General features: G+C 41.7%; 1 protein-coding gene across 1 annotated transcript in view; it reads right to left on the bottom strand.

The window, feature by feature from the left end:
- LOC309858195 (uncharacterized protein) overlaps nt 1–14763 on the bottom strand; it is a gene marked incomplete at its 5' end in the record, with an annotated part of 78225 nt that overhangs the window by 24353 nt on the left and 39109 nt on the right. The window contains 2 exons of the mRNA XM_082750880.1: nt 1478–1630; nt 13839–13942. Coding sequence (XP_082607006.1) covers nt 1478–1630; nt 13839–13942 — 257 coding nt within the window. The remainder of the gene's footprint in view (nt 1–1477; nt 1631–13838; nt 13943–14763) is intronic.

Genomic DNA, 14763 nt, shown 5'->3' with positions numbered 1-14763 from the left:
AAAGCAAGCCCAGATTTAATCTGGCAGTCTGGCTTCAGAGCTCACTCTCCCAAACCCTATTCTCTCCCCATTCTCACTGTTTCTCAGAGCTGCTACCAGAGATGAACATGTTCTAACTGGAAGTCTGATGAAGGAAATGCAAAGCGTCTGAGTATCGCCGTGGGCTTGCTCTCCCTTGGTCCTCTCTCCCACTTAGCCCCTCACTGCTATTTCACCTCCACCAGGATTCCGCCTCACCAATTTAACCAGAGGTACCTCTCCCTTTAAATCAGTTTGAGAAACAATGAAGGAATTCTTGAATCAGGTTCTGAAACGAACTTCAAACTGCAGGGAAACAATGAATGAATTCTTGAATCAGGTTCTGAATCCAACTTCAAACTGCAGTATAACAGCACTGCACAGTCATACCTACTAGGAGATCGTGCGATTACAATCCAGAAGAAAGAAAATGAGAAGGAAGGGAGTAGATGTTTTACATGAGAAGATAACACACACAAAAAATATTTCCCAGAGGATCTAGAAGCAAGAAGTTGGGTGTGTATGAAATAAAAGGCAGTCCAACTGGCTAATGATGACAGGAAAAACACAGCAAAGGAAAATCAAACTGCTCTCTGTTAACTAAATCTCCAGAAGTGCCAGCGCTACCATATTAGTAAAATTCATCATGCTGCAAGGCTGACCACTGTCTTCAAGTCTGCTCATCATGTGTCTCCATGGACTGTCCCCCAGTCTAGGACATTCTTAAATGGAAGTGAATAAACAGAAACTTGGAACGCAGCAATTTTAGTAAACGTATCTATTCTTTAGAGAACATTCCCATGCAGGATCAGTGCAGAGTCACCTTCTCAGAGGACACGAGGACAGGGACAGAGCCAGGGACTTGCTTGTGGCAGGAACGCAAGAGCACTCAACGCTGCCTCATGCTAACTGCCCTGCACGCACCCAGTGACCTCCAACCCTACCACAAACTCTAGAAGATGACTTTCCTCTTCTTTTCATCTCACCGATTAATGTCCCCAAACCAAAACTGAGCAAAAAGAAACCCGTTCTGTTGAACTTCCATTCTGAATAAAATCTAGGGAAATGAAAAGCTAATCCACAGTTACTGACACTGAAGACCAAGAATGTGTTTTCGGTTAACACAGAAGCCCCGCAGCCAGCGATGGGTCTCCTACGCTTGGATAAATCTGCCAGTCAAACAGTGGCTGGTGCATTTGTATCTTAGGAGGAGGGAAGTGGCTGCCACACGCTTAACTCATCAGTATCTATGAAGATACAGCATGTAATTACTTAACCCAATCTTCATGCCTTCGTACACACAAAGCAGTGGCAACTGTATATTTAAAAACAAAGACCCTGCCATGTGTTGATGAACCACTTTCAGACATAAATCCTTTTAAGGCCGGCAGAGTCATTACTGTCTATCACAAAACTGCAAGCAGAGTAACTCACAGCAGACCAGCTCCAACACTCTTACCTTCAAAGTTTTGTAATAAATGGCCCTGTTGATCTCCAGCGGAAATAAATTCTGCTCTTCTCCGGAGCAAGCCCAATTCACATACCGCAGCCAGTTCCCCTTCTCTGGGTCCGTGGCGTCAATGCACATCCATCCCAGATTTGGGTAATAGACCTTGGGGGAAGAAGGGAGGAAACACCGCTGTTCAAACAGGAGGGTCTCTTAAATGTTTCCATTTTCAACTTTCAAAACAATTCTTCAAGACACACAATATTGGGGCGCCTGGGTGGCTCAGTGGGTTAAGCCACTGCCTTCGGCTCAGGTCATGATCTCAGGGTCCTGGGATCGAGTCCCGCATCGGGCTCTCTGCTCGGCAGGGAGCCTTCTTCCCTCTCTCTCTCTCTGCCTGCCTCTCCATCTACTTGTGATTTCGCTCTGTCAAATAAATAAATAAAATCTTTTAAAAAAAAAAAAGATACACAATATTCTACATTTCACAGAAACAAAACAAGCAATGGAGAAAAAGAAAACGAAAAAATGAAAATGGAGATCCAAAACTGGTAATCCTCATTAAGTCACTTCTCTGTCTGGGCTGGAGTCATTTTTTTCTCCTAAACAGCAAATATGTGTAATGATCTCTCGGGGCTCTGCAAATACTATGTGCGCACGAAGGCAAGTGTGACCTCTATTTCCTAAATGTAACGTGTAAAGAGAGTGAGCTTCCAGCAGCACCCAAGTCCCCTGAGTGTTCTGGGTGGTTCTGCGGGTTGAATGTGGGGGCCCCATCCTGCCGGACTACGCGGTTCAGCGGGTCCCTTTGCTTCAGTGAGTGAACATGCAGTGTGAACCTCCACGTGGATGACAGGACACGATGCTCTTGCAACCTCAGCTGACCCCCCCCCCAAAACCTTCTCTACCTAATCATCTGTTAGGACTCTGGCGCTAAGGAACATACTCCGGGGAAATATCGGGGTCCTTCCAAGACCAGTAACGCGACCCCTCTTTCAGGACTCAGATCAAACCTACTCATCCACTCTCAGTCAATGTCCCCGCCCACTCTCGCCATGCTTCCGGCACTTCTCATTCCCTCATTTTACAGAAAAATCTAACTAGAAACTATTTCTAACTTTTATCTTTGTATACACACATATATACGCACATATATAAGCAAACATACATATATAATCTCATATATATGTATACTTTAATATACACATATATACTTTGCGTGTATGTATATATGTGTATATTATATATGTGTACGTGTGTACACATATATATGTGTATATTATATATGTGTACGTGTGTGTGTGTGTACTTTACTTCCCCCAAACTAGACTATAAAACACTGAATTAGGCACTGAAATAGAACCACAGGACAAATTGCTGACAGACCTGTCAAAAATAAAGCAGAAGAACTATGTCTCTTACTGTTTTCTTGAGGAGGAAAGACTCTCATTGCTCCCATTTCTTCCCTCTACATACAAAGCCATGACCCCCGCCCCCCATTTCTTCTTTTCTCTCCTGCCCACATGACACACACTTCTTTACCGTAGCTTTCCCTCTGGAACAAAGCGCTCACTCTTCACTCTCAGCCCTTTCTTTTATTTTTTTTAAGATTTTATTTATCTGACAGACAGAGATCACAAGTAGACAGAGAGGCAGGCAGAGAGAGAGGAGGAAGCAGGTTCCCAGCTGAGCAGAAAGCCTGATGCAGGGCTCAATCCCAGGACCCTGAGATCATGACCTGAGCTGAAGGCAGAGGCTTTAACCCTCAGAGCCACCCAGGCGCCCCCACTCTCAGCCCTTTCGAGCATGCCTGCGTAGCCCATCTGTGTCTATCGGGAGGCGGCACCCCCCTCACTGGGTACGAATCATTCTGCTTTCCTGGTGGGAGTCAGATGTCAGGAGTTTTCTGTTATCATCTCATTTAACCCTATGAAGCAGGTTGATTTTTTTTTTTTTTTTAACATGGGGAAAATGAGGATTACGAGTTCAACTGGTCTTTCCTGAAGTGACCCACGTACTTAAACTAAATCTGTCGGACCTGGACCATACTTCACAGCACCTCCCTTGACCATCCCGGTTAAAACCATAAATCCTTCTCTTCCCATCAACCCCCAGTCATATCCCCGGTTTATTTTTCTTCATAGCATTTACACTTTTTTACAGTATGAGATCATCTCCTTCCTTCCTTCTTTTATTTAGTGACTGCATCTTCACACCAGAGCATTAACTCCGTGAAGAAAAGACACGTCAGTCTTTTCGCTCACTGGAGCACTCTGGAGATGTGACCGGAGCCTGGCACTGCGTAGGGCTCTCAATGAGTTAAGTACGGAAAGGATAAAAGGATGCTGTTAATACGAATGTGTCGCTGCCCTCAGGCAAGGACCACCAGCTAGGTGACAGATGCCATGCCAAGGAGAGTATTTTCACTATCCTTTATTTGTTGCCCGAGTTTATTCAGAAATCGGCTCTCTACTGAACATCTACCTGCACCACACTAAAGAAAAGTTATCCATGTCACATTAGATCCCTTTTCGAATTGCTCACACACACACACACACACACATACATATGCACACACACACACGTGTGTGCACACACACTCCCCTCCCTTCCGAGAAAGGGAAGTCCCCAAATGGCATGTTACAAAGAGAGAGAAACAGCATCCCAATGCAAGATTTTTTTTTTTTTAGAATGCAAGGGGGCTTTACTTTAAAATCTTTAAAAGACATCCGTCATGTTTGCCAATGACAGGAGAAGAGAAAGGAAGTAACTGTACTTTGCAGTCTGTCTCTGTTACTTTTTATTAGCTTGGGGACCAAAAGTATTGTTTCGATTTATCACAGTGGATGGCACAGTCCTACTCACTCCCCACAGACATACTGACACAGATGCAGAAATCAACAGGTCGAACAGAGATGGTACTGGAAAACCCCACATAGTCAAAGAAGGCAGCTGGGGAGAGATACCAAGTCTGCCCACAGACCTGAGGATGACAATACCAACTGTGCCCAAATTTCCTGGCCCCCTGGTCAACACAGACCTCTGCTGGTCCATTTGTGTGAATTCTTTATTTATGTATGGTTCATTTTGTTTCAAAATGGATGAAAACATTAGTTAAGTCATACTTAAACTAAAACATTTATTTCACAGAAAAAGAGGAACACCTCAATTTTTTAAATGTACAGAAATAATTCAAAAAGGAACACACATGGCCAAAACCTCATGAAAAAAATTATGCTTACCTTTAATTAGTTAAAATCAATTGAATTTAATTAGTTTAATTAGTTTAATTAAACTAGTTCATTAAACTAAACTAGAAATATAATAGTCAAAAATAACTTCAAGTGAAATAATTTTTACCTATCAAACTGGTAAAAAAAGATTTTAAGAGGGAAAAAAAAAGATTAGAAAGCAAACATCCCCCCACACAATGCTGATCAGAGAATAAACTGGTTATCATTTTTTGGATGGAATTTAGTAGTCCATAATAAAAAAAAAAAGTTTTAAAATGTACACACACTTTAGCTAGCATATACTCTTATAGGAATTTATTCTCATGACATAACTGGCAATTACACTAAGATATATGTACAAGAACAACAGTGTATGGGACACCTGGGTGGCTCGGTCGGTTAAGCCACTGCCTTTAGCTCAGGTCATGATCCCAGGGTTCTGGGACTGAGTCCAACATGGGGCTCTCTGTTTGGCGGGGAGCCTGCTTCTCCCTCTGCCTCTGCCTGCCATTCCCTCTGCTTGTGTGCTCTCACTCTCTCTCTGACAAATAAATAAATAAAACCTTTAAAAACAAAAACAAAAAATAATAATAAAAACAAAAAACTTAAAAAAAAAAAAAGAACAACAGTGTCTTTTAATACAGACTGTTTCCAATTAATTGCCAAGTGGAAAATACAATGGATTAGCTCAGGATGATAATGCATGCACATAGCAGAATACTAAACAGACATTAAAAAGTACTTTTGTGTAAACAATTAGTTGGTTTGTGTGGAATCTTTTATTTTGTTACATATTTCTATAGCCCGTAACAATTTTTCCAATGAACACACATTAATTCTATAATTGGAAGAAAACAAAGCCAACGAAAAGCTGGAGGAATATTTTTATTGGTATAAAAGATAGTCATAAAACTACTGACAAATGAATAAAGCCACTTAAAGAAAGTATGGTTTAAGATGATACCATTTTTTTTCTTTTTGGATTTTTTTAAAGATTTTATTTAAGAAAGACCATGAGCAGGAGGAGGGGCAGAGGGAGAGCAGGGAGCCAGACGTGGAGCTCGATCCCAGGACCCCAAGATCATGACCTGAGCCTATGGCATATGCTTAACCCACTGAGCCACCCAAGTGCCCTCACCACCTCTGTTTTAAACATAAGAATACAGGGGCGCCTGGATGGCTCAGACGGTTCTTCAACTCATGTCATGATCTCCAGGTCCTGGGATTGAGTCCCGTAGCAGGCTCCCAGCTCAGCAAGGAGTCTGCTTCTTCCTTTCCCCTTGCTTGTGCTGTCTCTCTCCTTCAAACAGATAAATAAATCTTAAAAAAAAAAAAAAATTAAACATAGGACTACATTTAGAGAAAAATTACCTGATTCTAAATACACGAACCAATTAGTAATAGTTTTCTCTGAGAAGTGGGATTACCCATCATCTTATTTTCTTTCTCCTGCTTAGCTGAATTTTCCTGCCTTTCCTCTGCTTAGTATAATCTCTAAGTAAAAATGAATGTGGGTGGGGAGACCACGTCCATCTCCAGCATGGAAGCCCCAGCGTGACTGAAGGCAGCCGAGGCCGGATGACACTCCTCCTCGTGCCATCATTATCATCACACACATTCTTTTTTTAAGTATGTAGCTTTCTCATATTTATTAAGAATCTAATCTTATAATTAGGAACGGGGATGAAAACATGTTTTTATACAATTTCTACTTCAGCGGATCAAACCTTGGTTCCCAATTGGAATTCACTTCAGTGCCTGACACACAAAACCCAAACATTGAGATGTGCCCGCGCTCTGCTGAGTGTTAACTACTAGTACAAGACCTCAAAAGTGCTACAGCACCAGGAGAACCAACCAGAATCCCTTCCTTTCCCTTAAAGGTAATGCAAAGGCAGGTAAAATTCCCACTCTAGCTCAGACTCAACAAATGATATGCAACAGATCTATTTCCAAAATCTTTATAATGACCAAAAAATATTTTCATATAATCAATAATTTTTCCTGACTCAATCTATAAAGCAGTCCCTTTTAACAAAGCAGAGGTACCTGATTGCATATATACAGACAATTTTTACGTATTAACCTTCAGCTGGAAATTCCCTACTTGGAGAAGAAGAACTCAAGGAGGAGGAACTCATCCACCTCAAGCACAGGTTTAGATGCTTAATGTGTTCTTTTATTTATTTAACCTTTGCAAGAACCCTAAGAAATATTACGAAGCCCCTTTTTAAAAATAAGACACTAGGGAAGGTTCGTAATTTTACTAGAATACGAAAGTCACTGAAAGTCCGAGCCAAGATTCAAACCTGGTCCCCTCACTTCTGCCTCCATTTCAATTTTCCTCTTTCCAAACCCTTCCTCCCACACTCCACCTTCCCTCCGTTATCGAGACCGGACCTCCTTTCTGCCCTTAACCACCGAGCACAGACTGGATGTTAACTCTTTGTCAAACACAACATCATCTTCATGCCACTCAACTTCCATTCAATTTAATCCAGTCATTGTGAAATAGCCATAAAATCAAAATTCAGTACACACTCCAATTTAAAAATGCATCAAAATTAAAGCCTCCTGACACATAAAGGATGTTTTGCAAAAAACAAATCAAACTACATGGGTGGGGGGTGAGAGTTTTCACTTAGCTTCCTTATCATTTACTTGTTCTATTCTACATGCGCTAATTCAAAATCATAAACCGAAAAACTTCTCATTCAGTTACTGCAAAGGTCATCGTTCAAATCCTCAGCTGCTGGCCTGTGAGGTCCTTATCCGCTCTCAACTAGAGTAACCAACTTACTCTGAAAGAAATCACTCCCCAGAATTAAGACAGGGCACTGAGGATGCCTCCTCATACTGACCCAACTCTTAGGCAGAGATAGGTCTTTTCTGCATCCAAACAGCCCCCCCAAAATTACGAGTCTACAGAGATAAAGCCATTCTGTTGACTGTTCTCTGGACTTGCCCTTCAAAGAGCTCTAATGCATTATTAACGACGGGACAGAACCTCTCCTGAAGGCTCACGCTCCTGAGGCTCCTTTCCACCTTTATTTCTCTGGGGATTTAGCTTGTTGGAATTTCCAATATTTTGATCTATCCACTGTTTCCCACTTTTCCCGTGTGTTCCTGGAAGACAGACAGTACCTACTACCATCCCCTCTTCCCTTTACTCCTTTTGTTAGTCTTTTGTAAAGACTTTGGTAAAGTCTTTTGTAAAGACTAACAAAAGAGTAAAGGGAAGAGGGGAGGCTCACATCTCTACAAACCCAACAGGCAGAGGGTCTCTGTAAGGAAACAGCAACTCAGCTTGCAGAAGTTTCAGGATTTCCGCCCCCACAGTTATTCTAGGTTTTTGGTTCAAAATACAGCCCATGCTCTCTAACATTAGAAGGGAAAGAAATTCTAAGCAAAAATGAAGACCAGTAATCTTTTTAAAAAGTACTCAACTACAAATACATATTACAAATGTTTTTAGTCCTCTGTAAGATCATACAAGTGTTTTTCTCTTATGTTCAAGTTCAGCTAATATTTACTGAGCCATATTCTTCTCTATCAAGTAATTTCATAAACGTCTTCTTATTTTGGGCCAAATAAACCTATGAGGAGCTTGCTATCCTTATCGAAAAGTAAGACAAAAAAGAAAAGGACAGCATCACTTGGTATATGAGCATTTCAATGAAAATATTTAGTGAAAGCTACATCTTCCTAAGTTATTAACACTGCTACCTGGAAAATACCACACCTTCTTCTTGGTATGTTCACATTCCAGCCATTCTTGAGCTACAGAATTAGATAGTCGGAGGGCTTGTTAAGGACCTTTAAAACTGCCACCCCACGGGGCACCTGGGTGGCTCAGCCGGTTGGGCCTCTGCCTTTGGCTCAGGTCATGATCTCGGGGGTCCTGGGATCGAGCCCTGCATGGGGCTCTGCTCAGTGGGAAGCCACTCCCCCCTCTTTCTCTGCCTGCCTCTCTGCCTACTTGTGATCTCTGTCTGTTCAGTCAAATCAATCAATTAATTAATTAATAAAACAAACAAAACAAACCGAAACTGCCACCCCACGGAAATAACTCCCTGGAGACTACAGACGAAAATGGATCTTTAGCACCAACTACTTCACTGCTCAGATTGCTTTAGAAAACCAAAGGCTTCTTTTTAGAACTATTTAAATACATTATTGTATCTGAAATATTCTGAATATTCTAGAATAAGAGAAACACAAGGGAATCCAATGGGTGGTGGCACATTTTACTACAATCAGCAAACTTGTAGGCAATCCTAAAATACAAATTTAAAAATTAAACAGGTGCGCTTCTCAAGCCTGGTAAACAACCAGCAATAAATATTTTCGGCTCGGCAGGCTACGCGGTCCCTGTCAGAACTAGCCAATTCTGCCAGCACAGGGCCACAGCAGCCATCGATAACATGCAAGTGAATGAGTGCAGCTATGTCCTAATACAACTCAATTCATCAGCTGACATCTCCGTTTCCTATCATTTCCCTGTATCATGAAACATTTGATTTTTTTTTTTAAATATGTAAAAACCACTCGTAGCTGCAGGGCTGCAAAGAACAGGTGGCAGCCTGCACGTCCATGTGACCCCGGGCTTTTTCTCTAGTACTACCCTCGTGCGGCTTAGAAGCTGGAAAGAAGAGCTGAATAGTACTTTCTGGAAAAAATGTTCTACAGGATCAGCTGACTGACCTTTCTACTCTCTTTTCTCTTCTTGCCTCCATTTTTAACTTAGAAATAATCCGAAATTAGAAGCGTTGAGCTAGCAAAGACGAGGGGATGCACTTGCTAACATCAAATGCTAACGGTACAGACAATTAATGTCCTCTCATTATACAGAAAGAACTTATCAATTTTAGTTGAAACACAATTCTACATCTTCCTGCCATCCCCGACTCAAAAGTTGTTGCCTACATGAATGTCATGCAAATAGAACCAGGGAACTATCGGTTTTCGGGACACATGGGTGGATCAGTTGGTTAAGCACCTGACTTGGGCTCAGGTCATGATCCCGGGGTCCTGGGATGGAGTCCCACATCGGGCTCCTTGCTCAGCAGGGTGCCTGCTTCTCCCTCTGACTGCTGTTGTCCCTGCTTGTGCTCACTCTCTTGACCTCTATCAAATAAATAAAATCTTAAAAAAAAAAAAAAACTATCAGTTTTCATTTGTAAGAATGAGGCTAGGGGCAGGACGGGGAGGGAACACTATAAAAAAGATTAACAATACTAGGTTTTCAAAAGCTAGCGAAAAATACGTACTTTTGGTAGTTATGTAAATTAGTGGAATCCTTCTGGAGGTCTATTAGCAGAATTCACCAGATATGAAAATGTACATAACTTCGGACTTAAGAATTATACTTCCAGAAATTTATCTTAAGAAGATAACCAAACAAGTGAGCAGCCACGTATACAAGACCAGTGCTCTAACTCCTGAGCTATGGAGCCAAGCAGCCACGTATAAAACAGTGAGTTTCATACTCAGAAGAACTGGTAATATCATGAAAAGATTAAAACTATTTAAAGGTTCAACAGTGAAAGGAATGCAATGGAATTCTAGGGGGCCGTAAGAAATAATGACAGAGGTGAAACAATCTGACATGGGTATGTCCACTACATACTGAAAGAGAAAAGCCCGACACAAAGCCATTTGCGCTGTTTGATCTCAGTGGCGTGCGGTGTCTATATATGGTGTTTGTGTACCCACCAGTGTAGGGGACAGACAGAAGAAAAACAGACAGAGGAGCAGAGACTTAGAAGAATGTTCACCAAAATATTCACAGATGATTTTTACTTTCTTGTTTATAGCTTACAGTATTATTTACATTACTCTACAATGAGCATGTATTACATTTATAATTTAAAAAAGATTTATTGGAATGTACACCAAGAAGGAACCCTAATGAAAACGAGGAATCTTGAGTGATAACGGGGCGTGAGTGCGGGTCCATCGAATGACTAACAGAGGCACCAGTCTGCTGCCGTAGTGGGGGAGACGGTGGTGTGGGGAACTCTCTGTACTTTCAGCTCAGTTTTGCCCTGAACCTAAAACTGCTCTAAAAAATAAAGACTTACTAGAACAATTCATAGGCAAACCACCCAGAAGTTCATCTCATGGGAAGAGATCTGAGACCCATGAAGTGAATCTGAAAGGCTTTTGTCAGAAGTGGTTAGAATAGCGCAGATGGCTCGGTGGGGGGTGGGGAGGGCGGGCACTGACCGCAGCTACCCTGGCTAGCTAGCAGTTCCTCCCCAGAAACTGCTCAAAGAATGCTCTCCTCTTAGGAGAATCTGACTGTTTTGTGCATTCACCCTGAGGATACTTGTCTCTCTTCTGTTGTTTCCGATTTAATAGAATGTTTTCAGTGAAAGCTTAGAGGACTTAAGACTGTGTTAGATAATCAAGGGCTCAAGAAAAGCAATTTAACACTTTGTCTTAGATTAGCTTGAAAATGGAGTTCTAGCTGGGGCAAGACACCAGGCTGCTAAAAGATAAGCTGGTTTTAAAGGGGCTTTAATGGAAGAACAAATGCCAAGATGAGATTTTAATGATAAGCAGTTCTTGTTAGTTAATAAGAGGCATTCTGATGCAAGTCTGAGGCTAAGACCAAGGTTGGACTAAATTAATGGGGATATACTAAATTTTACTTGGCATTTCTTTTTCTCTAGAAGAAATACATACATTCTAACTGATGCTTTCTATACCTTGCCTAACACATATCTCTACATACATGTCAGATCCTATCTACTTCTATTTTAACAGAACAGAAGGCTTACAGGTTTCTCTATGGAATACATACCCTGTAGTCCGAACTACCTGAATGACATCCAGTTGTTTTTTTAACTTTAAGAAGGAAAAGTCAGCCATGACAAGAACTAAATCTTTAAAACTAACAAGAACTGGCCATGTCGTAGGATTCACCAACTGTAGTATAACAGAGTACCTTAAGTTAGCAAGGCAGTATTAACGCACTTATAAGTAGAAATACAACAGCTAATAGGTCATGGCTCTAAATTACAATGTTCACCAAGCTGAGTATGAACTCATACTACACACGAATTTCAATACAAATGAAGCTTAATCTACAAAGCGTAGTATTAATCATTTACATACTATGCCCAAAATCTCCCAATCGTTATGTTGGGTAAAACAGATACAATAAACTTAGGGTAATGTTAATATTCATGACATTTGTTTAAGCTTAGCATTATACACACAGAACTAAGCAATGCATTTCCTGGTTTCCAGACAGTAACCTGGGGGAACACATTTGTCAGTTCCCTTGGGAAATTTCTAAAATTAAAAAAGTCATTTACCTGGGGGCATAATTTTGTGGTCAAGACATTTTTAATCATTCAGGCGTTATCTTGAGTAATTAGTATCATTTTTTGGCTGGGCAGTTCTTCTACAAATACAGCACTCTTCTACCTCAGAAATAGTGAAACAGCATAATGTGATTATTCTCATGCTAAATCCTCATTTCCTAAGGCCCCCGGGCGTTAACTGTTATCAGATTTACTGCAAGGGACTCACAACAAACAAACTCAAAATTACTGGAAGAAACTGCGGGAAATCTTCAAGTTAAGAAACACTGCTGGTCACACTGAACACAACAGCAAAATACCTCAGATGTACAAATGTCACAGAACTTCTCGATGGAAAGTATCCAGACATTTCCTGGGCAGATTTTATATTTAGGCCTGTATATGTTTACGTGTGAAAGAGATGTGAGTCAATTCGAGACCATCTGATAGAAATGCTTTTCTAATCGCCAAAAAACTTCCCTTGTTTTGAAAAGGAGCCATACCAGCTGAGATCCTATCAGAACAAAAGCAGCTTCCCCAGAGCACCTGATCTGAACTAAATTGCACGTAAATGCTGAACTTGCACACAGCGCTCCAGGTAATAGCTAGAACCGGCTTTATCTTCCTGGCTATCCTGGATATTTTTTATTAACCCCATCTTTATTTTTTTTTTAAGATTTTTCATTTATTTATTTGACAGACAGAGATCACAAGTAGACAGAGAGGCAGGCACAGAGAGGAGGAAGCAGGCTCTGCGCTGAGCAGAGAGCCTGATGCGAGGCTCAATCCCAGGACCCTGAGATCATGATCTGAGCTGAAGGCAGAGGCTTTAACCCACTGAGCCACCCAGGTACCCCTTAACCCCATCTTTAAATTGAGGGTTTGGGGCCCAGAGGTTAAGTACTCCAGAAAGTCACAAAGCTAAAGGGAGGATCTGAAGCCAACGCCTCGCTGCCAGGCAGGAAGCAGGGGTTCTGGCTCTGCACGAGCCGTCCCGAACCCGAGAGGAGCAGGGCACCTCCGCTTCTGACAGCTTCACCTCGGTAAGGAACACGCTATTGCGCCGCGCTCCTCCAGCATCCTCGACAGAACGTGAAATCAACAAAACTGAAAGTCTTCTGAGGAGTCTGAAGCACTAAATATAAATGTGCCACGTGCTAAATATATCCAGCTCGGAATATTCCAGCAACACAGAGATTATTTCCTAAAACACAGAGAAGACCCTAGCGGTGATTTGTGGCCACCTTGGAATGCCTTTTACGGTGTCTGTCTGCAAGCCTGCAAAGTGACAGACCAAAGTCTCAGCCCTCAGCAGAACACCCTGAACAAGGTAATGTTCAAAAGTAGGTCTGACATTTATTGTTGAGGACAGCCAAGCATCTTCAAAAGACAAATGTCAACAGCAGCTGTGTCCAAAGAAACACATTTTCTCTTTAATAAAAATAATCTTGAGGGGCCCCTGGGTGACTCAGTCAGTGGAGCACCCCGCTCTTGGTTTGGCTCTGGTCATGATCTTGGGGGAGCGGGTGGTGGGATCAAGCCCCAGGTCAGCTCCCCGCTCAGCAGGGAGTCTGCATCCCTTCTTCCTCCAGTCCCGCCCCTCCCCCCCCCCTCTGGCTCTCTCCCTAAAATAAATAAATCTTCCAAAAAATATATATTCTTCACTTCTCAGCCTTTTGGTTAAGATCAAGTGTAGTGAAAAATACATATTCTTGATTTTAAAACACATACTAAGATGACTTTTAATTTCACAATGTCAAATCCTTAGAGAATAAAATGATTTCTCAAAAAATGTACAGAACACTGATAAAGAGCCAGAATTCTTACCTCCCACATGTACACATTATTCTTAACCTGAGATCTTTTTTTCTTATCACCAACAAATGGCCCAAACTTTTTGCCTTTTAAAATTGGCTTAGTGGCCCAGACACCTGGAAAATAAAAGCAATATTTTTATAATGTTATTGTAGCTATTTTAAAGATTGAAGCGTTAAAGTCAATTCTGTTTCACAAAATAGTTAAAAGACTAGCAATTAGCAAGATAATGTCAGGTCAAAGGGGAGCAAGTCAAGTCAGAAGAAATCAAGTCTTCCACAAAGATTTTTATTTTTCTTCTTTATATTCTTCTGTAGTTCCCAAATAGTCTGTAAGAACCTACATTGTTTTATCAGTAGGAAAGAAATGGTTTATATTTGCTTCTATTTTTCACATGTAAAATTACCCAGACGGTACAATCACAAATCCCCGGAGAACAGCACAGTCACAAATAAAGAGAAAAAGATGAGAAAGGAGTGAAACTAGAAATAATTCAAAACTCCTCTTTCTACTTTTCTGCGGCTTTCAAATGGTCTCCAATGAACATGAATTGCTTTTATAAAGGCTTGGAAATGCCAATTTATGAATGGTATTTTTGAAGTTTGTTTGCTCAAAGTGGAACACCCTCTCCCCTCCAGCTAAGTCCCCTGAAACCTAAGCTGCTCTAACAAGGCCCTCCGCAGAGCTTCCAACAGCCCAGAGCTACTCCTGCCGCTGTCCCGCCGTCGTCCTCGGCGGTTCCTGGGTTCCGGGCACTGACCGGAAGGCAGGCGGACGAGCTGAAGCAGCAGCGGGCCAAACGGCGGGAGACAGTCCTGGCGTCAAGGGAACCAGCACCCAGGGTGATGCTCACTGACAAGAACCCTTTGGACATGTTCCTGCATCTTCTGCTCTCAGAGGATGCACAGAAGGAAGGCGGAGGCTGAGCCAGTCCTGT

This window comes from Mustela nivalis, assembly GCF_964662115.1.
Source record: "Mustela nivalis genome assembly, contig: HAP1_SCAFFOLD_2000, whole genome shotgun sequence".
NCBI classification, from domain to species: Eukaryota; Metazoa; Chordata; class Mammalia; order Carnivora; family Mustelidae; genus Mustela; species Mustela nivalis.
Note: the sequence above shows the minus strand (reverse complement) of the source record. Positions and strands in the feature narration are given on the sequence as shown.